Below are 23,484 nucleotides of genomic sequence, written 5' to 3'. Positions count from 1 at the left end.
CATCATCAAACATGCAGATGGATTGAAGCTGGAAGCCCACAGAAAATTGAATTATAGCTGCCAGGAATGAAGTGCAAAATTAATTCATGATTCTATTGCTATTGTTGTTATGTAACATTTATATAGCGCTCTATATATCATTGGTATGACCTCAAAGCGCTTGTAGGTTGAATGCCCTTGGGGACCGCAGTCCAGGTCAGTCGAGAGAGTAGGGTAGAATACAGTGCTTGGGTGCACTCAATATGTGCACAGCCAGTGTGATTTGTGTGATGAAGGCAGCATCCTAACATTAGGTGTGGTGGTAGTGAGATATCAGTGGAATGTATGCAGTCAGGTGGTTGGTCTCTGATAGTGCATTCTGGCGGCAGTAGGCCTGTAGGCCTGTGTAGGAAGTTTGTGTACAGCTAGGCCGATTTATTTCATGGGGTACAGCTGCATTCTAGCAGGTTGTTGAGGTGTTCACAGAGAATTGTTTGTATGTGTGCAGCTAGGTTGAAATTGATCGAGGGATATAGCTGCACTCTATTGTTTGTTGGTATAAAGTGGAAAGTGAGCATGGTGGTAGGAGAGGTGAGTGTCTGGAGTGGATGGTGTATTTTTTGTAGCTCACTGGTCCTAGTTACTTTCTGGTTCAGGATGAGCTGGCCGTGATTGTTCTCATGATTCGTGGAAGAGGTACTCAGGGTGAACCAGAGTAGGAAATGATTTGTTCGATCAGAGGGTCATCATTCTCAGGGTCAGCATTATGTGTCGGAGCGCCTACTTTCATTGAACTCATGTTTCTATAATTGCAGTGAGTTTCAGGAAATAGTCGTGGTTATGGAAAAAGCCAGGTTCTACACAAATAGCAAAGAGGTAAAGAAAAGTATGATTTGCCAGATGTGTAAGCGACATACCGGAAGAGGCAACGTGACGCGGCAACGTCTTCCGGATCCTCCGTGGATCATCACATATCCACTGTTCGCAGCACTGGCCTGCCATTTTGATTTGCTTTGGATTCTGGCACCAGACAAGCGGTGGTCGGGAGTTAGTGCACAATGGGACGCAGCCTATATCCCCATCTAGGCATGTGCAGTTGTACTTGCAACTGGGTTGGAACGTCTGGCCGTTTGCATACCGAACGCCATTCAGAAGACAGCCAACACCAGAAAAGTCTGTGAACAACAAAATCATATCCTTTAAATCATCATTTCTAATAAAGGAAAATAAGCACAAAAAAGAAGAGCATTGCATTGTGATAGGTGGAATATACACATGGTTCCAGACAACATAAAGAAAAAACATTACACAATTTGGGGTTAGTAGTAGTAACTTACATAGGGCTTAGTTTCAATCTTTCCATCAACTAATTCTATAGATTTATTGACCAATGACATTGTTCTCTGTCCTGGAATGTTGGTTATCTGATAGTTCCTACAGTTTTAAAACCAGTAACAATATATATTAATCTTTAAAATGTCTCCTTTGTTTGGAGTGTCTGAGACCGAGACAACGTCACTGAGGGGAGATTGGATGGGTTCAGCTCTGCACATTTATGACAGGATGTAACTGGTACAAATTGAGGCCAGTGAAAAAAGGACAAGTGATGTGCTTCTTTTTGGTTAAGCACCATTCTTCACCTGATGTATGATGGCTGTCCCTCATTTGCGTTATCTATCCCAGGCCACTCTCCCAGCCACTCCAACTCCCATATACAATTTGGGGTTAATGAGAGGCCCATCCCAATGTTTCCCACACTGCCTTCTTCTGAAGGCAGGACCCATAAGGAGAGAGTCTGTGGCTCACTGACTGTGAGATTTCATGGTGGACTCATGCTTCTTCATCCAGATCTTCAGAATCCCGATCTGCAGAATCCCGATCTGCAGAATCCCGACCTGCAGAGTCCCGACCTGCGGAGTCCCGACCTGCAGAATCCTGACCTGCGGAGTCCCGACCTGCGGAATCCCGACCTGCAGAGTGTAAGTGACTCCAATCCAGCAATCCAACTAAGTCAATGCCTAGTCTGTGATGCCCAATGGAAGCCCTTATTAATATGTTTTTATGTCAAATTCTTTGAATCTGGATGATGAACCCTTATATAACGCCCCTTTCTTTGAATCCCCCTGATCCCACTGAGTCAAGAAATAGGTTTGTTTTGCAAATTAAAAGGTTTATTGGAAAAATTAAACAATATATCTATATCACACTTTTATGAACAAAATAATATCTGATAGCACACATATGAATATAATAGTGGTCAACAATGGGTAATATTGCAATAGCACACTCTCTTTAATCAATGAGGAGTTGGTATATAAAGGATAAGGTAGCAGAGAATACTTTGTATGGTTTCAAGGAAATGCAAGATATGAAAGAATGCAGCACAGAAATAAACTTGATATGGTTTCAATCACAAGATAATATGGTCACTTTTTCCCCTGTGATACCTCACTCCCCCCTTATGCAATAGGAAGAGATGGAAATGAGGACACACAGGTATCAAGAATACAATTAATAATGCAGTTCAATTCCAGTTCCCCAGCAAGCTTAGAGAAAACCGATATGATTTTAAACAGGCAAAAATACTTTTGAAGGTGATTGCAAGGGATGGGAAAATATGCTAAAATGCTTTTAATTCACTAAAGGATATTCAGGATAAGTGATAGCTACTTTGGATTAGTTCAAATCGACACTAGTAATGATTCATGAGTGATTATCAAATTGAAAACGAATTTCAGCAGTGGAAAGCCACAGCAGCTATTTTGAGAGGAAATGAAATTGAGCTAAGTTGCAATTTGCAGCACTTTTTCTGCATGCGTAAATCGCGATTACGGAAAAACTATAAGGAATTGGAATGTCGTTTTGGGTTTGTTGGAAAGCTTAGGATCTTAGCTTTAAAATGACAGTTAAATTTCGCTTCGTGCGGATCAAAAGATAAAGACGTTTTTATGAAGGTAGATTTTCAGAAATAAAGTCAAGATTTTAGAATGACAGATGATGCTTTTATAGGTTTGAAATCACAGGATGGACACAAAATTCTGAATGCAGTTCTGGATAGATTAAAATGGATGGGATGAGATTACTTTAGACTAAGAGATGACTATGCACAATTCTAGACTAAATAATCACTCCTAGTTTTGGAATGGAATGGAAATGGGCCTCGTCCCTGATCTGGTCAGGTTTGGACTTCTCACAGCACGGCCTCTGGTCTGGGTCTGGCAGGTCTGGATACAGCACTGCTCTCACTGGGTCTGGATCTGGTTCTGGCACAGGGTTCTAGCCAGAAGCAAACCGCACAGCCCGGCTGTTGAGAATCAGGTTGCAAAAGATTTTGAGGCCTGCTGAAGAGAATTCAGCTTTTGGGATTATGCCTCTGCTTCTCCAATGTTCTAGAGCTTGGTTCTGGATCTATCTGGAATCTGGAGTCTCAGGAATCTGGAGTCTTTGTCTGGATGTTGTCTGGATATTGTCTGGCTCTGGTTGGGCAGAGTGCTGTGCAGGAATCGATGAGTAGTGAAAAAATGAGTGTCCCTTTCTATGTCTCAGCAGTCCCTTTTTATGTGTTTCCAAAGGGGATGTGGAGGCTGACTTTCTATGCCCAACCCACTAAGGATTTGATAGGTTAGAGGATTCCCTGTGACCTGACTGGAGAATGAAGTAGTAAGTCAGAATGAGTCCTCAGGTGTCATATTTATGGCTTAAGGAAAGAACACTCCCCTTTGGTTTCTCATAGAAAATCAATTTTTCATAATCAAACATGTTTCCAAGGCACACAAGTTTACTTGTTGAGAATACATGTACATATCACATATTAATTAAGACAGGTCTCTATTCAACCCTGATCTTTCTAAGAGCTTGGGTTCAGAAATGACAACTTATTTGCGATTTTGGTAGGTTTTGCAATATTGGTTTTGCACCAAATCTTACACAGAGGTACACACCCTCTCTGGGCATGTTACTGTAAGTTTTCATTTTTCTAGCATAAACACTGTGTCTACAATATTAATAAATCCCGGGGTTTGGTGTCAGAACATCATACGGATTTCAGCTTAGTCTCAAACTGTGAGGGCATTTGTCATATTAAGAATCCCAAAGTTGTACATTTCTGTCAGCTTTATACAATATTTTTGAAGCATTATCCTTAAACATATATTTGGTGCAATATTGAATCCACAACCCAGTCTGGTCCGCCCCTAGAAGCTTGATGAGTCAGATGGTCACATGTCTTGCTTGTCCCAGAGCAGTGTTGACAGTTACACCTCAAATCAGCATATTCTATTCATCCCAAAGCCCCCATTGTTCCTTCCTCCGGGCTGCAGAGAAAATCTCCTCCTCTCCTAATTTACATGTCAATGCGATATCCTGTGCTGTTGGTGGTAAAACCAGGTGTGAAGGCTTCCCAGGGACAGAAGGCCTCTTGAACTTTTAATTAAATCAGACTGCCTTCTAATCAATTGCAACTTAGTTCCTTGTGAAAAGAAATATAACATTATAAACTGAAAATAAGCAACATATCTTTAATCAAGTCTTTTTCACCATTAAATCAATGTCTGGCACTCTATATGGCATTTTGATAGACTTCTCTGCTTTGGCATATTTAGCTTCTGCAAGACAGCTCTCCTGTCAGGATTTAGAAATCGCCAGCACCTGTCAGTGGCGAGCACCAGTACTGCACCCATTTTTGACAGCTGTCTTTAAATCAAATGTCTTTAACATGGGATTTTGTCCTAATAACATATGATTCTTGCTGACATTGTACTGATGTGGATTCTTGCAGTAGAGTAATGTAAAATACCTAACAAGAAGTTGTATCCTTTTGGTGGTTTTGTGAGCCATGATTTTAGCAATTTTGCCACCAAATAAAACAGATTTTTGAACATCTCTGTATACCGTTGCACTGATTTTGCTCTGTGTGCAGCCAAAGGATGGGGTCTGGCAATGGTCTCCTGTTTTAATACTGACAGAGGCAAAAGTGCATGGTGGCCTATCTGTCAGGTTTTCACTGCGCACTTTCTGGTGATTTCTGGCCAGCAGCATGCTTTCCGGCGGCCATTATGATGTTTCCGCTGACAGTAATGCACAGTCCTGTTGTAGGGATTGAATGAGTGGGTTAAAACATCCCACAAGAGTCCCGACCTGCGGAGTCCCGACCTGCGGAGTCCCGACCTGCGGAATTCTGACCTACGGAATCCCGACCTGCAGTATCCCGACCTGCAGAATCCCTATCTGCAGAATCCTGACCTGCAGAATCCTGATCTGTAAACTCCTGATCTTCAGAATCCCGACCTGCAGAGTCCCGACCTGCGGAGTCCCGAACTGCGGAGTCCTGACCTGCGGTATCCCGAACCTGCAGAATCCTGACCTGCAGAGTCCTGACCTGCAGAATCCTGATCTTCAGAATCCCGATCTGCAGAAGTCCATCTGTAGAATCCCAATCTACAAAATCCCAACCAGCAGAATCCCGACCTGCAGAATCCCCCATTGGCTTTACTTTTAATGGCGATTCTGACTCACCCTCTTTTGTCTGCCACTCTTTCCCACCACCCTCACCAATCTGGACCCTACCACTTGCTCCTGTGCACCTGGCTGTTTGGGGGCAGAGTGGATATTTTGCATGAATATGAATTTTCATGATTTTATTACAATAAGGCACATTCAACATTCTGCATGGCGCAACCAGACAGAAATCCACAATGGTGCTATAAACCTTCCTACCATTAAAGATCACACTGCATTACACGGGGGGCTGCATTGAATAAAAGACACAGACAGCCTATTGACTACGAAAGAAAAGTTTGTGGTCCAAGGAGATCATCCATAATCGGTTCTTCCTCCCATCCTTTGCTCTCATGAACACTATTTACAGATAAGACCAGAGCCGTTACCAAGACTGTTTCTATGTTAGCCGCAGACAGGCACACTTCCTTATTCGTATGTGAGTCACCCTTATGCAAAAGAGGGACTTAACCTTGCACTTCTGCTTCTTCCCCGGAGGCATGTTAAATCTTCACCGCCGTGGGATGGCAGCATATTGGCACACCATCCCACCCGGTGGTGTACCCTCCCCAGAAGAGATGCTGTTATAGATCACACACACACCACAGAGGGCCATTGATCTCTTCCAAAATGAAGGGGATGGCTTTGGGAAATACTGTCAGTGCATCTGGAGCACCATTGCAAACCATTCCAAAGGCAAGCCCTGCACATGGCTTTGCATGGTCTGAGTACTGTCACAAGGGTGATTGCAAATTGGGAATGTGCCCGCCTTTCAAACATGTGTCAGGGTAGCTTCTGACAAATGGTTATGCATAAACCCCTTTTTTTAGTTTGGACTTTAGGTGGCGCTGTCACACCACCTCTAAGACGAAACTCTTTCAATAGAGTACACATAGGGAGATTTGGCATATGAAACGGGACAAAAACAATTGCAGATGTTGTTATTTGCACACCCATTGAATCCCATGACCATTCCCACCCAATTCCTGCCCGAAACACTGCGTCCTGGGAACTCTTTGAGCTCGCTTTAATCAATCCTTACCATCAAACTTTGGACTCGAAGTGTCTGACCGTGTTTTTTCAATCTTCTGAGAGTTGGTGACTTAGGTGGAGTAGTAAATGCCCTTCTGTTGTAACATAAATGTCTAAAGCAGGTCTGTCTTCAGCCACTCGATTTACAAGCAGTATGCGTGTCCTTCACTGTATTCCTCTTAAAAACCAACAATGGCAAAGCCAACAGTTTTGGCTTGTGTATCAGTAGTAGGCATTTGCATTTGCCAAGTACTTCTATTAGATGCCCAGGCACTTGCACCATTTTACACTTGCTACCATCAATTGCCAGTTAATGCCATTACATCATTGCCTGGCAAGTGCCTTTGCCATGCCTACACAAAAGCCCAAACAGCTGGTCTTGGCAATGCCTATTTATATTTCCAGGAAACACCTTAGAATGCACTACTTGCTGCTGCTTTTGTCATACAGTATTACATGGTAGCCTGCAGTACCCGTATACAAATAATGTTCTTAATACAGGCTTGTTGTGAGATCCCTACTAATCTGTAATGAGGCCCAATGACATCACTACTGCTCTGTTATTCTGTTACAGCTGCTACTTCAGCACTTAATTAAAGCTTTTCAAATTGCTTGTAAAATAGCTTTCTGTGACACATTAAAGCGATTAATTGAAAAGGAACTGTGCAGGGGATATGTTTGTTTGGTGCTCTGCTGGAGTTTAACAGATGAGAGCAGAAATCCAAGTTATTACCTATTTTACAGCACAAAACGAAAACGTTTTTAAGGTGCTTTTCATTAGAATACTGCTTAAGCTATTCCTGTACCACATTAGAAGATGCATATTCAGGTTTTTTAATCCAGCCTGATGCTATGATCATGAAGTTTCCTTTTATTTGCACCATTGACCTGTCAATCATCCCAGGCTCTTCACCTTTGTATCTTACTGATACAACTAACCAATGCGCACAACCATACTTCCACCTTAACCAGTGGAGTAACTTTTCTGAAAATGTTGGGGGGGGGGACATGACATCTGAAGAAAAGGTGCCCAAGCCAAATGAATGGTGACAAAATGGTGTGCCATGAAAGGTGGGGGGGGACAAATACCCGTCCCCCCTAAAATTACGCCCATGACCCTAACTGCATACGACCTACACACCCAACACAAACACCGGCACATCCGCTGCACTGAGTCTTACCCTTACTGATACAACAAGTCGGGCCACTGAACAACTCCCACATGCAAGACAACGCAAACCGCAAACCGACGCCTTTCCGAGGCTGCCCCTTGCTAGTGTAGCAGCGGCGCTGTAATTAAGTGATAAGCGCCCCACTCCAGCACGTGAGCGGAGCGCTGTCCATTTCCCCTACTGGAGCACAACCCAAAATGTGGCAACCCCCTTCCACACCCTCCCTCCCCCATGGCAGATTTAATTTCGCCCAGGGAGCTGCCAGGGCTAAGGCCAGCCCTGAGTAAGCCACTGTGTTGGGCACTTATACGATGGCGACACCAAAGGGTAGAGGTGTAAGCATAAATTCCAGCAGAAACCATAATTTAAGACCAGGACCGCCTGCTTTCTTCAGGTGGACTACTAACTTTGGCACTGCCCGTCCCCACCAGCACGTGTGCCTTTTCAGATGCTTGGCCAATATTTCAACTATCTTGTGGTTTCTTATTTGTGGCAGGTACCTGCAGAGGCCGGTATGGCTCCCTGACATCATAATTGCAGCCCCACACTGTGTGCTGGCAAAGCAGAAAAGAGGCTCTTCCATTGCCAGACTGCGATCCCCTGGACTGCCACCACTAGTGTCAGTCCCGTGTTTGTTTGTTTGTTTTATTATTTGTATTGCGCAAGTGTACCCGAGGGTATCAGGGCGCAGTCTTTACAAGAATATGCGAAGCTTGGTTACAGTAGTCATAGAATAGTCACAACGAGGCTCTTCCTGAGGGCCCATTTCATAAAGATTTGCCCTGGAAATGGCCTGAGTAGATCAGATTTGCTCCTGCTGCGTAATACCTCAAGCTGAAACCCGGGGCAGATCTGGAGCTGCCTGCAGCATCTTTGCAGGGACTTGATCACCTCTTGGTGCATCTGGAGACTGCCTGAGTTATGTATTTTGGAACACCTGCCCTCAAATTGACTTTCATCAGTGTTTCTCGCTCTGTTTGTTGCATGTGGTCTATGTGCAGAAGCTTAGAAAATGCAGACATCAAGCACATGGCTTACTATTGCATTATGGTTGTGGGAAAATGAAGGAAGAATCCATCTCTCTTCATTTGAACAAAATGTAACAGGGGGCTTGAAAGTGGTATTTTTTTCAGAAGAAGCTCCACTATGACGGTACCTTACCGCGTCCAGCATGCTAAGGTGTCTGCCTGATCAATACCAAACCTGTGAAAATTCAGTAATCCTATATGCAGCATTTCTGAAATACCATATCCTGTGCTCCTCTGACATGTAAACAAACGTTGGCAAAGCCAAAGCTTTTGTCTTTTGTGCAGGCATGGGGAATGCATTTTCCAGGCATAATATTGAAAGAGCTGGCAAATGGTGTTAGTACTTGGGCATGTATTGGCAGAGCCTGTCAAATGCCTATATAAACTTTACAAGAGCTGAAAGTGGAATTCAGCTCAAAGAACAGATGCAATGATACATACTGCTTGCAATTCAACTGGCTGAAGGCACACTTGGTGAAGACATTTTATGACACCAGGAGCAGGCTTACAGCTGCAATTAAGTCATTACTTTCAGAAGGCTGATTATAAATCACATCATGGAGTGTAGCAATACCGGTGCAACACCTTTAGCTGTATCAGTCTGATCGGGAGTTATAGGACACTTTGTTTGTTTGTGCACACATATCGGACCAGAGGTTATCACTCAGTTCTAATTGGAGGTCCGCAGACCATTTCGATTGTGCGTTGTAATGTGGTGCGACAGAGTGAGCCTGGATCAGGCAGTATAGCATGCATGTGGTTGTCACCTGGAGTCACCACATATCCCAGTAAAAAATCATTTTCATGTACGACTGGGAAGCAGTCCCACAGTTTCTTACAAGATTTGCATAGACCAGCGTATTGCAACCATTGCGAGGACTTGCCAGGAGCTAGTCTAGGAACATCAGAGGCCTGGAAGTAGTTACTCCCCCGAGGACAATAATCCCAATGTATTTAAATCCCTGTTGTTTCCAACCCCTACAGAAGCCGGCATCCGCCCATGGCAAGGAGGGAACGCAGTTCCAAAGGTGGAAGTTCTCGTGGAATGGCGCTGTAACACATATCTCTCTCTGAATTATACCCCAGGCCTGTGCTGTGACGCTAGACGGGTCAAAGCTGCAATCATCTACAACCCTCGTTGGGAGTATCCATGACCGGAGATCCCTGTCTCCGGCCGAGTGTCCTCGAACTGTACATTGGGGGAGAAGGTTGTCCATGAACCAGAAAACCGTGGACTGTGCCTGTGCAGCCAACCAATATAACCTGAAATTGGGTGGAGCAAAGCCTCCCTATCAAATGGTTGTGTCCGTGTTTCCCATTTCAACCTCACTGCGCCAGTGTGCCATACAAATCTGCAGATTTCACTATCCAATTCTTGGAAAAGCGCCCTCCCAGGCCACAGTGGGACGTTTAAAAACAAATACAGGCGATTAAGAAGTATTGACATTTTCAGAAGTTCTATTCTGCCAGCAATTGTGATGGGTAGGTGGGTTCACCATGCAAGTTTAGCTCGCAGTTGCGTGTTATACAATCTGTAGTTGTGGTCGTGTAAAGAGAGGCAGTTACGTGCGACTGTCACAATCTGATATCGAATGATTTCTGGAGCCCATCTAAACTCCTGAAGATCTTGAGGTGGGTTAGTGGCGTCAGTGAGGGGGAAGAGCACTGATTTGGTGCAGTTTACTCAGAGGCCAGAAATCTCCTCAAAGCTCGAGATGTCTTGCATAATAGGCACCAAGTGCTTCTGTGGGTAGCGAATGTACAGAAGTGCATCATCTGCGTAAAGCAAGATTATTTGTCGATTTCCAACAATTCTAACTCCCCAGTGTCTGTGTCCAAGGTGTATCATGTCTTCCAGAGGTTCAATGACAATAGCACATATCAGGGGGGACAAGGGCCCCCGCCCCTGGTGAGTGCCTCTGCCTATTGTGAACTGCGCAGATTGCAGCCCATTAGTATTGACCCTGGCCACTGGTGATGCATAGAGGAGGGAAACTGTGTCCAGGAATCCATGGGCAAAGCCGCATCCAGACAATATAGCGTACATGAATTGCCAGGACACAGAGTCTAATGCCTTTTGGATATCCTGGACAGCAGCAACAGCTTGGACCCTGGGATCTATTTGTGTTAGGATGTTAAATAGGTCTTGCAGATTTAGTGCCGTGGACCTGCCCGGGATAAATCCTGATTGAACTAGATGAATATGTGGCATGATTGGAATTAGCCCGGTAGCAAGTATTTTGCCAAACACTGTCACATCGGTATTAATTAGGGAGAGGGGGGTGGTAGGATCTGCATTGGTCTGCAGGTTTCTCTGGTTTTAATAGCACCACAATGACTGCCTCACGCATGGTGGTTGGGAGTGATCAGGACCTAAGCCACTCCTGCCACATTTGTAAAAGGTGGGGTGCAAGGATCCCCTTGTATCGTTTATATAATTCAGCCATGAGGCCGTTAGAGCCAGGTGCTTTTTCGGTGGGTAATTGGTCAATAGCTTGGGTAATGTCATTGAGGGAAACCAGGAGGTCCAGTTGAGGTCTAGTGTCTGGGGAAAGTTGACTAAGCGGCAGAGTGTTGAGAAACAAGTCTATCTCCTCTACCGTGCGTGTGTCTTTGTTGGTGTAGAGGTCAGTATAGAAGTTTGTGAATACCTCATTGATGGCAGTGGGTGTGTGTTCTAGGTTACCGGAAGCATCAGTCACAGCAGGGATGTATCCGCTGCCATTTTTGTGATGCACCATACGAGCCAATAATTTGCCTGGTCCATCTCCCTCCCCATATCTTGTAGCTGCCTTTGGGACGTCAAAAAACTTTACCTCGCGCTCTGCACTTACTCTAAAGGTGTCAATGGGCTCTTTAATTTGTGTTAGTGTGGCCGAAGGGGGATCAGCAGTCAGGCCTTGTTCCAGTTATCTAAGTTTATCTTCACACTGCAGTATACTGTGTCGGATTGTTTTGCGAACACTGAACTCAGAGGACAATGTTATTCCTCTAATGTAGACTTTAAATGTTTCCCATAGTGTACCGGATGAAGACACAGAACCCACATTTTCCTCAGAAAATAATGGTACGTGTTTATAGTGGATGCAAACACAGTATCCTGCACTGCAAGAGATTTAAATCTCCAGGTATTGCATGGTCTAGAAAGTTACGGTAATGTCAGGGAGATGATGACTGGGGCGTGATCTGAGTAGGTGTGAGGCAGAATGTATGTTTCCATAACTCCCCCAAGGAGCGTCTAAGAAATGAGCCACAAGTCAATGTGGAAGGAATCATGGACAGATGAATAGAAGGAGTAGGGCTGTTCCACTGCATGTAATGTCCTCCAAGCATCTGCAAGTTGCAGTGACTGTATGCCCTCCTTGATAGTGGTAGCTGCACATGTAAGAACTCTGGGAGCCTGGGTGGACCTGTCCAAGCGTGGGTCTAGGATGGTGTTAAAGTCTCTACCCCATAGTATAGAAACCAGTGGGTACCGGACAAGTTCACCAATTAGATCTTTGCAGAAATGGGGGGACATCCACGTTGGGGCCGTATACGTTCATTAGTACCAGCTCCCTCCCCACAAGAGAACTGTACACTCAGATATATCTACCCAGAGGGTCTGCTTTCACATATTCACACTGGAATGGAAGGGGCTTGTGCACCAGGGTCATGACACCTCTAGATTCTGAGGAGTACGTTGTGTAAAAGCGGTGTGTACCACAGTTTTTAGCAAACCCTTCACAGGTTGTAGAATGGGCATGAGTCTCCTGCATGAAAAGGATTTTAGCCTCCTGCCTTTCCACATAAAGTTGTATCTTACGACGTTTAATTGGGTTGCCCATTCCCCGTACATTCCAACTAAGGAGGGTTAAACCTCCCATCTCGGTATGAATCATGTAGCAGCATTGCCCACAATGTTTTGAACCAACCTGCACAATGACTCTGTGTTTTGTTTCATGCCCATATCTTACCTGTGCCAGGTTTGATGTGGATAGTTAACATGGACAGGTACAGTAGTTGAGTTACGCAGTCCAGGTCTAAGGTGTCGGCAAGGTCTCATCCAGGAACTTCATAGCTTCATCTGGTATACTGAAGAAGGTGCTTTTGTTGCTCCATTCGACGCGCAGTTAGGCAGGGTACAGCATAACATTGTTTTCGCCTAGTCGCTTCTTCACTGCAAGGAAAGACTTCCTCTGTACGACCACCGAGAAGTCCGGGTAGATGTGTATCCTGGTGGAACACAGTATAAGGTCGCCAGGCTCCCGAGCTGCTCAAAGAATTGCATCTCGGTTGCAGTAGTTGAGTATGCAGGCAATGATATGCTGCAGGGGGTGAGGCTCCAGGTTTGGGTTTAAGAGCAGGGATCTGTGGACTTGTTTGACAGCAAATTTTGGTGACAATGCAGAGTTTCCTAGAAGTGGTAGTAGGGTCCATTCTATCCATTGTTCGAGGGAGGATTCGGAAATGCACTCCAGGACTCCAATAATGCGAACATTGTTATGGCGGGAACGTGATTACAGATAGTCATTATTTTTCTCCACCTGAAGTATCTGCCTGGAGAGTGTAGCTAGTTCAGCCCTCATGGTTAACATGTCATCTTCCACCATGCCCACCCTCATCTCAGCTTCCGACAGGCGTAGGTCAGTCTTATCTTTGCTTGTTTTGATAGAGACAATGGTGCTGGTCATATCGTCTAGCTTACTGTGAACCTTAACAAATCCCTCCTGCATACACGTCATCATACGCTGGGTCTCTGTGAGTTCCATCATGACAGGTTCAGGTTCCGCAGCAGTGGACATCCCATCTGAGGTTGAGGGCTTAGGCGCAGATTTGGTATAATGGCTCATTGAGCGTTGATTTTGGCCTGTCTTTGGTCATCATGTGCAGTAGGGCAGGTTTTGAAGGGTAATGGAGGGTGGTGCACTAAGGGTAGCAGGCTTTGCAGTCAATGAGCCTCCACTGTGCAATTTGTACCAAGCGATATGGTATGACAGCCTGGTGGGAGATGAACAGGGCACAGGGTAGTAGGTCAGTGGCCCAGTATGGGCGGACACCAGGCAATCTTAGTTGTGGTTGCAGCCCGTGCAGGCCCCAGCCTGCCTGTGGTTGACACCGGACAGCAGGGCAGACTGTGTCCGCGGATATCCAAAGCTCTTATAGGTTTTGGTTGCCAGTGGGCACCTGTTAAAGTTACGTTTGAGTTGACTGGTGGGAAAGACAAAGTTGCTCTAATGTGGTCGCCGGTGCCCTTCAGGCCAGGATACTTGGGGTGTTTGCAGGCAACAGATCAAGTGGAAAGGAGTGTTCAAAGGAAGACTCTACCTGCTAGAGCCGCAATACCGCCACCCACCGTCTCACTGCTAATGAAGGAGCCCGAGAAGCTATGGTTGACCCAGCAGCCGGAGGAGCATTATAAATATGCGAGCAGTTGTGCAGGCTGTGGCACTACAGGAGCGGGACTATGATGCTGTTACTTTCTCGGCGAACCCGCTCAAGCACCGTGACAGGGGAGGGTTTCCCCTCAGGGCCTCAACTCCGATGGGGATCGGCGTTTCAAATCCAGTGGGATCGTCTTGCAGTGACTCCACGGCAAGCAACGCAGCAGGGGGGAGGAGACAGTACACATCGAGCAGGGGCACGCTGACAACCCGATCTCCTGATGAAACACGTCCCGGGTTCCACACCTGCACCTCCGCTGCTGACAATCACCACAGGCAGCTAGGCGGTGCAAGCCTCTCGGCATCCCCTGTCCTTCACTAGGAACCAAAAGCTCAGCAGCCAGTCCTCAGGTACACGGTGTGTTAGCAGGGTCGGGAGGGGATCACCAGGTAGTCTGGCACATACAGATTACTTCTTTAGTTTTCAGAAGAAATGACAGCTGCTGTAACAGCATATATTTGACATCAGATGGCACCGGGTGCGGGAGCTCTAAGAGAGAGTGGCCATCTTGATCACCGTGCAACAGCGCCCCCATGCTTCCTGTTTTTAACTGTAACCGCCAAACACATAATGACTCAATTGCACCCATCCTTCTAGCAATAACCCCTGATCTGGCTGTTAGATTGGGAGGTAACGGCCCAGGGAGATGTTATAGGCCTGAGTGCTGGGAGTGCAGTGTGCTATTCACACCCTGAGTTTTTAATCGAAAACCTGGCATACTTATAACATTCTATTTTGTTCGAATGAATGGGATGTGCTTGCGGCGTCCTGTTAATTTAAATAAAATACTTATACAAGATGGGCATCGTGGAGATGGAAGGCAGGGCTCCATGCAGAGCCCCTCTTCAATTTCCATTGTAGCCAGGGTGTGGTGGTGCTGCTGCCACCAGAGGAAGCAGATAAGTGAGGTGGGATGGACAGAGGGGGAGAAGGGGACAGAGACTGAAGGGGAGGTGGGGAGAAATGGTGGGTGGCCACCTGCAGCTCCGAGTTTGCACAGAACACAGGCTTGGAGCAAGCTGATTCTGATTAATGCAGCACCGGCCCAGGCTGCTAATAGCCATTAGCACCCTGGTGGCGGGAGCCAGCCAATCAGGTGGCTAGGAACACCTGGGTGTCTCATCAGCGCAGGCCGGCGCAGCTTCTTCCCAGCTTCCATTGCTGATATGGAACGGGAAGAGAGTCTGCGTACAGAGCCCCGCCTTCCCTTTCCATGGCAGCCATCTTAAAAAAGTATTTTCAGTCGGTGAACGGAACGTGCGAGGCGCACCTTTAAATGACAGAAAATACTTTCTTTTAAGCACCCCGGGTTACTGTTTTGGTAACACGGGTGCTAATGGCCTTAAGCCCCGGTTCGAAGTGCTGAAATGGGGGTAGCGGCCTGAAGCCTTTATTAATTGCTTGGGCCGTTAACTTGGGCTGACGGGCTGTTATCCCCGTTCCAGCCCTTGGATCGAGGCCTTAAAGCTACATTAAAGTTGCCTTGATTGGACATGTAATAATGTTCATTAATTCCGACACACATCATTTTACGATCTTAAAAATAAAGTAACATAATAATATTCTTTTAGGTAAAAAAAAACGGAGGATGTGCTTAAAGTTAAAATATGAAACTCAATTATTGATCAGATTCATGCATTCCTGCGTGTGTGTGTGTGCACATGTGTGTGTATGTGGAAATGGTGCTAACAACTAATTCGCTCCTCTTGGCTTTTCCTACTAAAAATAATTATACATGTAGTACCAAACACATGATTCTTCACATTGGCACGTGCACATACATATACGTATACTTACGTCGGCATACTCCGATTTCGTACCTCGGACTGTCTCTGCTGTAGTCGCAATACAAGCCCTTGTGGCGGTCGCAGGTATCGGCTTCGGTGCAGTTTTCTCTGACCTGCTTTGCACACGTTTGACAGCAGTCACAGCCGTCCATGAGCACGCTGACCCCCGGAGCGCAGCGCGGCGCGGACGGCGGGCACTCGCAGGGCCACTTACAGTACTGCACCCGCGTGTAACCTTCCGTCGTCACAGATGCAGGTGGCATGGTGGTGGCGTTCTGGGAAATGACCTGTGCAGAAGAAAAAGGTTTTTCACATCAGAGTCATTTATTCACAAGCAGACAGTATCAAGTCATGTTGGCCCAAGATTGTCGCGCCTAGAAGCCCTTGCGTTATAAATGACGTATCATATCATAGGTCTAAAATATTGATTAACATCAATATACAATACTTGATAACAATAACCTGAGTCGAACTGAAAAGAAAGTACGCATATATTTCTGAAAATACACGAGGGTAAAGCAGAGACCAATTGAATGTATTGTAATTGGCTATTTATAAGAGGCTTAATACTCAGAGGTCTTTAAGCTGCAGGCTCGAACCTGTGGCGCTCAGTGTCATTTTTCTTCCAAGGCGAGCACGTTGTTCCTGAGCTATCCTCCCGAGACAACGTAATTCAGTTATTCCTCATAGAACAGCACTGAATGCATACATGAGATAGAGGCATAGCCCTGACTGCCACTTGAGGCGTGTCTTGCCCTATTTATGAGTGGCTTGCATCAATCACCCTCAGCGGCATCAGGTCTATCACATTGGCTACTTTGCTTTCTGCATATTTATTTTTATGGATCTCATTTTAATTTTGTGCAATCATAGGAGATACAGGTGTGCCACAGACAATGATGAAAATAGGGAACAATTGTAGGTCAGACCCTTGTCTCTAGTCCTCGAAGTCTTCAGCTTGTTGTGGGAGCAGTGTTCATTGAAGCCCAATTCATTGATCTTCTAGAGAGCAGAAGAGCAATGCGGGGGGGGGGGGGGGGTGGGGGGGATGCAATGCCGCAGTGAGATCTGAGTAGTTGGGGCAGTTAGTCCCGGTGCTGGCTCACAAAATATCCTGCCGCATGAATATTAACCTCAAATCAATACACAAAACCACTCCCCTCGAGTATGGTCTTCACCAAAGGAAGGATTTTAGAGTAGATACACATAATCTGATATGGTATTCTAAGCGATTTATAGAGTAAGGCATTTTAGAGCAGTGTTTCGTGCACCCTTGCACTTTGTCAAGGTATATATACCGCGCAAATGTGCGCAGAATCGGAGCTGTAGTTATGGGGATCCTGGATGGGAAAGGCTGGCCCAAATTCTTTTCTAACTATTCCCCCACAAAATAATGACAACCCGGTTCTTCTGCTGCATACTTAATTTCATATTGGATGGTCCTGGCGACATTGAGCACTAGGGTCATATAGATGGTGAACAGAAACAAGCATGAGAGAAAGCAAGAGACAGAGGCGAGGGCAAGGGCCACCCAAACTCTGTAAATGGCCACTCTCCAGCACGGTGTGGGCACTTACAGATGTTAATGTCACTGCGGTGGCACGATTACATTAGTTTCAGGCCCCATTTGTTAGACAATCCTGGCTGCGCCTCTGGCATGACAGAGAGAACACACAACAATGGGATGGGCACATAATGTAAGATGGATGTGGTAATAGAGGGGGCAGAGAGAGATGTACACACAAAGAGATCTCAAGATTGACACAGCGGGCCTAGTGGGAGAGGGATATCCATCGAAAGAAAGAGAGGGAGTAAAGTAAGATAACCGCAAGGAATCACTACCATATCTTGAAAGAAGAGGGGATAAAATGGGCAAACGGCGTAAGGAAACAGCGAGTCATGGATGGAAGAAAGGATAGGAGACTGGGAGAGATAGAAGAGGGATAGGAGCGAGTTAGGTGAAAAGCGCAAAGTGGGGAAAGTAGTCTGAGAGGAATGGAAAGGGCAACCAGGAGGGGATGGGAACATTGGTGGCGCCTATGTGGGACTCAGGAAGGGCAGGGGGTGGGATGAAAGATGCAATGGAAAGAGAGCACGTGATTATTGGCAGTTCTTCTGTGGTGCAGGCAAAAACCTGTTGTTAAAGCTTGTGGATGAGAGCAACGTGTGCGTGTGTGTGCATAGTTCTTTTGTGAAGAGGTGGTTTTCCCTTGCTGGTAGTCCCAGCAGAGATGGCACCTGCTCTTTTCAAGTCTGATCTTTTCCCGAGCTGATATACACTGGCTTGAAGTGGGGACAATACTATATTACTTTTTTAGCAGCACTGCGAGGCAATTAAAGGGAGAGTAGCTGCACTTACCAGCACTCCCATACGGTGAAGTGGAATTTACCGAATGCATCTCATGGGGCTGTCTCCAGCAGGTTTCCTATACTTCTAATGAGACAGGATTGGCCCTTTTCAGCAGTGAAGTTCACATACTGTGCATATGTGAATAACTAATACCAGGGAACTAAATTACAAATAGATAAGCAGGAGCTAAAAGTAGCTCCTGGGTATCCAGCATTAGATGGTGACCAGGAACTTTGAAATTACAAATAGATAAGCAGGAGCTAAAAGTAGCTCCTGGGTATCCAGCATTAAACAGTGACCAGGAGCTTTGAAATTACAAATAGATAGGCAGGAGCTAAATGTAGCTCCTGGGTACCCAGCATTAGACCATAACCAGGAGCTTTGAAATTACAAATAGATAAGCAGGAGCTAAAAGTAGCTCCTGGGTATCCAGCATTAGACGGTGACCAGGAGCCACCGCTGGGAACCAGGAGCTAGCACATAGCGTTTTGCAAATCTAACTTCCACATAAGATCCAGACATATAAGTGCATCCATTAGTTATGACCATCTTGTGTTTAAAATGTTTTATAGATGTGTCCTAATATTTATTTATAGATTGTCCAAAACATGCAGAGCTAAATTCACATATCAGTTGACTGGAGGAGCCAAAAGTGGCTCCAGTGGCTGTTGGTGCCAAGCTAACGCGGGCTCTTCTAGGCAACAAGCAGAAGCTAAATAGCTCCCTGCTCCCCTTTATACTGTTATCCCTTGTTTGTAAATCACACCCAATGTTTGTGACTATGCTATATTTTCTGAAACTCATCCAATCGGACTGTAATGTTTCCCTGTATTGCGCCCTATCTCCATTCCCAAACCGATCTTACAATGTGTACCAACTATCCGTATAAATTATCTAGAATTGATGAGTGAGAGAAGAAAGGGAGAACGAGGGAAAAGACATTGGAGAAAACCTAAAAATATGCACATGTATTCTTAATTGCACTGACTGAATTTCAGGAAAGAGTGCTGAAAAAACCTGTAAAGAGGAACATATGGGAACACGGCAGTCCCGGGGGTGAGTACCTTACAGAGTGGCAGGTGGTTATCTGCCTGAAGAGAACCTGGTGCTAGTACAGAGAGGAGGGAGAACAGACAAGAACATTTGTGCATGGCAGAGGGTAGGCAAGGGAATATGTGCTATGTCTAGTAAATGTTTACATTAGTAAGCATAGGGGGCATTTCAGCAAAGGAGGGAAGAGTATGGAGGAGTGGAGTAGGGGGGAGAGGTGGCTCCCCTCAAAGGAGAGGAGGTTTTTAGGGTTATCATGAAGGCCACCGCTGTGGAGGTGGATTTGATATCTGGTGGCAGAGTGTTCCAGTGATGGGAAGCAAATAAGGAAAGGCATAGACGTGTGAGACAGCACAAATGGGGCAAGGGACCATGAGGCGGAGGATAGCTGCCGAACGTAGAGTGTAGGGGGTAGGTGCAGGGAGTAGCCAAGCCGGGAATGCATTTGTGTAGAAGGATGAGTTTTGAGAGGGCGCAGTTCCGCGTGGATAGACATCCTAGTTGCTGGCTGCACGTAGGAGCATCGGGAGAGAGGGACGATGACAGAGACGGTAACAATGATGATGATCTTATGCAGAGGGGCGAAGGAGCAGAGAGGGAGGGCCATGAGCAGTCTGGAGCTGTGGTCTAGGCAGCTGAGGAAATAAGGGTCTTGGCGTAGAGGAAGGTTAGATGCATCAAAGTCTATGGATGTTCAAGAGATTAAGCCTGGCAGCAGATAGAGTGGAGATTATTAATCCTGCATGTTTCAGGTCACAGTCAAAGAGGACTCCTAGTTTGATACGTTTGGGGGATAGAGTGACGTGTCGGGAGAAAAGGATAGAGGTGAGAAGATATGAGTAGGGGCCAGAGAGGCCATACCTATGTGGGTGCATCCTTCTTCTGTAGGGATTGTATTGGTGTAAAGTGCAATTCCTAAACACTGTCCTTGAGTGACTGAGATCAGTGGCATTCTAGCATAGGAGTCTCCTGTGCGTAGCACTTAGTGTGGTGAAATTGGGTGTATATCCATAAAGTTGTCCTTTTACCTTTTTATTTTATTCCTAGCATGCACTATTAAATGCATGTCTTACCTGTACAGTAGATCCTTGAGAATCCCAACCCGCCCCACCCCCTTAAAGATACATTCGTTTAAGGGTGGTGGGGCTGCTACTTGACACTTTTGAGACCCTAAAATTACTTACCTCATAGGGAAGGGCTTATTTATTTAGGTTAAATGTGCAAGGCCAGGTACAGGGTCCTTTGGATACACAGACAACGATGAGATGTTAATCGCACAGACACTGGTGGCCAGATCTGCAGTGGCACAGTAACAAATGGCAAGCAATTCCATGCCTACTGAATGAAGGGTAGACATTTCATGGAAGAGTAATTCATTGCGAGGCATTATATGCATTCAACCCTCCGGCCAAGCGTTCTGTGGCACAATGACCTTCGTGCAAGCATTACTTACACAGTTCTGTCGTGCAGGCCTATGTTGCACTGTAACTATGATGATCACTTCATCGGTGCACAGTAACTGGTGGACAGGCATTATGAACACAATGATTAATCAACAGGCATTCTATGACACAATAATATGTGTGCCTCTTGTGTAGCACAGTACTTGATCACACATCTTCTGTATCACAATAAATGATTGACAAGAAATCTGTGCATAATAACTGATGGTAAAATAGCTCACTGAGTTCAGCGCTCATCTCAAGCATCGGTGTAACCCAGCAAGGACAAGGCAGTATTTCATCCCATCCTTCGGAAGTTGATACAATGAGTACTATTACATTGGGTAAGAATATCAGCTTCTATTGTCAATTTTATGATTATGAAAGGGTTTAATCTGTCGTGAGGTGCTATGAGATTATTATGAGATTACTAACTAGACTGATGCAGACGGTTAATCCTGAGCAGTCGGAAGCGGATGCTTGCAGTGCGGCTTGATGGCGAGTCGGTTTATGGCCTGTCATGAACCTAGGTCCGTTCCTCTAATCTCATGGCGGAGGGTGTCTGGCGTGCTGTGCGTTCCTGTGTGGCTCCTGGAGTCTCCTGGTCCTCCATCTCGTTCCTGTGTGCCACGTCCAGTTTGCTCACTGGATGCCGCTTCTTATGGCCGTGGGACAAAGTGTAGGAGGCGAGGTGAGCTGGTAGTCAAACATGGCATAGGGTATTGCTGGGGTTTTCAGGCAATTGGAGTCTCATGTGGTTCAACATATAGCCATGGAGCCCATAACTCTATGAGGTATCATTGCCCAGTTTGGGTGGCTGTATTGCTTTTGCTTTTTGCGATCAGTGTGGTCTGGTTTTGTTCCAGACACGTGAGTGGCCTTTTGTGGCTTCTTACTGACGGGCTTGAGCTTGGTTTAGGGTTTTTATAAAACCTAGCACTAGAGCATGTGTACTCAAAATGAGGCCCAATTTTTTTTTTAACTGAGTCCCTTCTCCATCTTAATGATGTAGAAACAGGCGTTTCCCCTGCGTTCACAGTTATGGGTGGGAGTCGTGTGTTGAAAGTCATGGCAGGGAGTTCTCCTAGAAGACAGTTCCTTTGTAATAAAAGCAAGGATTCTACGGATGAAGATGGGGCGCGGGGGGGGGGGGCTGGTGTGGATATCCCAGAGGCAAGTTCTGTATTGGGAAGGGATGAAGCCCTTGCTGGTTTGTTAGATGAAATATTAGTCATTAATCAATCTGGTAACTCTATCTGAATGCCATCAGCTGTGAGGAAAGTGCTACAATCCCCATTACAAAGCATGGACGACGTGATTGCTGAAGTTATTACCCAGCCTCCTTCTGGAAATAAGGAGATGTCGTCTGTCCCTCGTGGGTGTGTGGTTTGGCAGTCTATGAAAGAAAACCCACCCACCCAGCCCAGGAGCAGGAGCTCCTGAACCAGATCCAGCCCCTGCAGGAGCAGTGGGCACCCCGCAGCACGACCTACGGACCCACGCCTGCAACCCCCACGATCGTTATACTTATATTGCCCGTACCGCTGAAACCGCGGAAAAAGCAGCAAAGCTACAACAAAGAAGCGAAGCTGCCACTTGAAGAGGAAATTAGGCTGCCATGCCTAAAGGCACCTAAAGGTAGAAGATCTTCTATACCAATTGCCCGTCATCAAGCCACACACAAGGCCACCACTCTCAAAAATGGCCGCCCGATTTTTACCCAAAAGCTCAAGTGCTTAACAAGACACTCCTCAGGCATCATCCTAGCCTGATTGGCTGCCGGTGCCATTCATCTCCTGATTGGCCGCCGGAAGGCGTAGCCGGCCCTCTCTCATCAAGGCCCACGATTGCAGGGCTACTTCCTGTTCCTTGCCTGTTGCTTGCCAGAGCTGCCGTCTGCCAGTCCCCCTGGCCCATACAGGCGAGCGCCAGCATGGAAGTTCAACGTGCATCTTTGCCTTCCTGCGCCTGAAGTCAACGGGTAAGCTACCCACCAGCATTCTACCCGCGCCCCCCATGAACCCACTGACTAACGCCCTCCCATACTCTAATCCCTACCACCGGGATGCCTCCCCGTACACCCCACTGCCTCTGGCCTAAGAGCCTGTGAGCGCATTAGCAGTGCATCCCCTGCACATATAGGCACCCAGACCTCTGCTACACCCGGTCACCATCTACGTGCACCACCCTCCCAAGACACGGCCACGCAGTTCCTAGCAGCTGCCTAACCTTCACGTGACTATTGTACTTTGAACCTGGGTCTAACGCTCCTATCTGTCCTTATTGCGTCTCAACGCTGCTCGCTGCACCTGATTACACCCACCTATGTTAATCTGATTTTTTGAAAGCCTTCAACCAATTCAACTGATTTGAATGCCTAGAATGCTTCAACTGATTTGAATGCCTAGAATGCCATTGAATGCCATTGCTATGTTCCTGTACCCTGATCTGTCTGGTTTGAACTGTCTGCTATACCTAATACCTTTGCCTGCCTGCCTACCTGCAACCACTAGCACTGCTCCTTAATGCTAATTATCCGCACACTGCATTTTTCCAGTTGTCTGATTTTCAAATTTGGGTGGGTTGCTTCAGTTGGTACTGCTTGCCTGCACACTGCATTTTTTGCATTTTTGCCATATGTCTGATTTTCGAATTTAGGTGGGTTGCTTGAGTTGGTACTGCTTGCCTGCACACTGCATTTTTTGCATTTTTGCCTTATGTCTG

The 23,484-nt window shown here is 46.1% G+C and overlaps 1 protein-coding gene across 1 annotated transcript in view; it reads right to left on the bottom strand.

The window, feature by feature from the left end:
- The window catches only part of CCN4 (cellular communication network factor 4), a 244,315-nt gene that overhangs the window by 58,799 nt on the left and 162,032 nt on the right, over positions 1-23,484 (bottom strand). The window contains exons 2-3 of the mRNA XM_069621659.1: positions 15,929-16,205; positions 897-1,154 (exon numbers count right to left, since the gene is read on the bottom strand). Coding sequence (XP_069477760.1) covers positions 897-1,154; positions 15,929-16,205 — 535 coding nt within the window. The remainder of the gene's footprint in view (positions 1-896; positions 1,155-15,928; positions 16,206-23,484) is intronic.

The sequence above is a fragment of the Ambystoma mexicanum genome, chromosome 5q (genome assembly GCF_040938575.1).
Source record: "Ambystoma mexicanum isolate Mex_15411 chromosome 5q, UKY_AmexF1_1, whole genome shotgun sequence".
Classification (NCBI taxonomy): domain Eukaryota; kingdom Metazoa; phylum Chordata; class Amphibia; order Caudata; family Ambystomatidae; genus Ambystoma; species Ambystoma mexicanum.
Note: the sequence above shows the minus strand (reverse complement) of the source record. Positions and strands in the feature narration are given on the sequence as shown.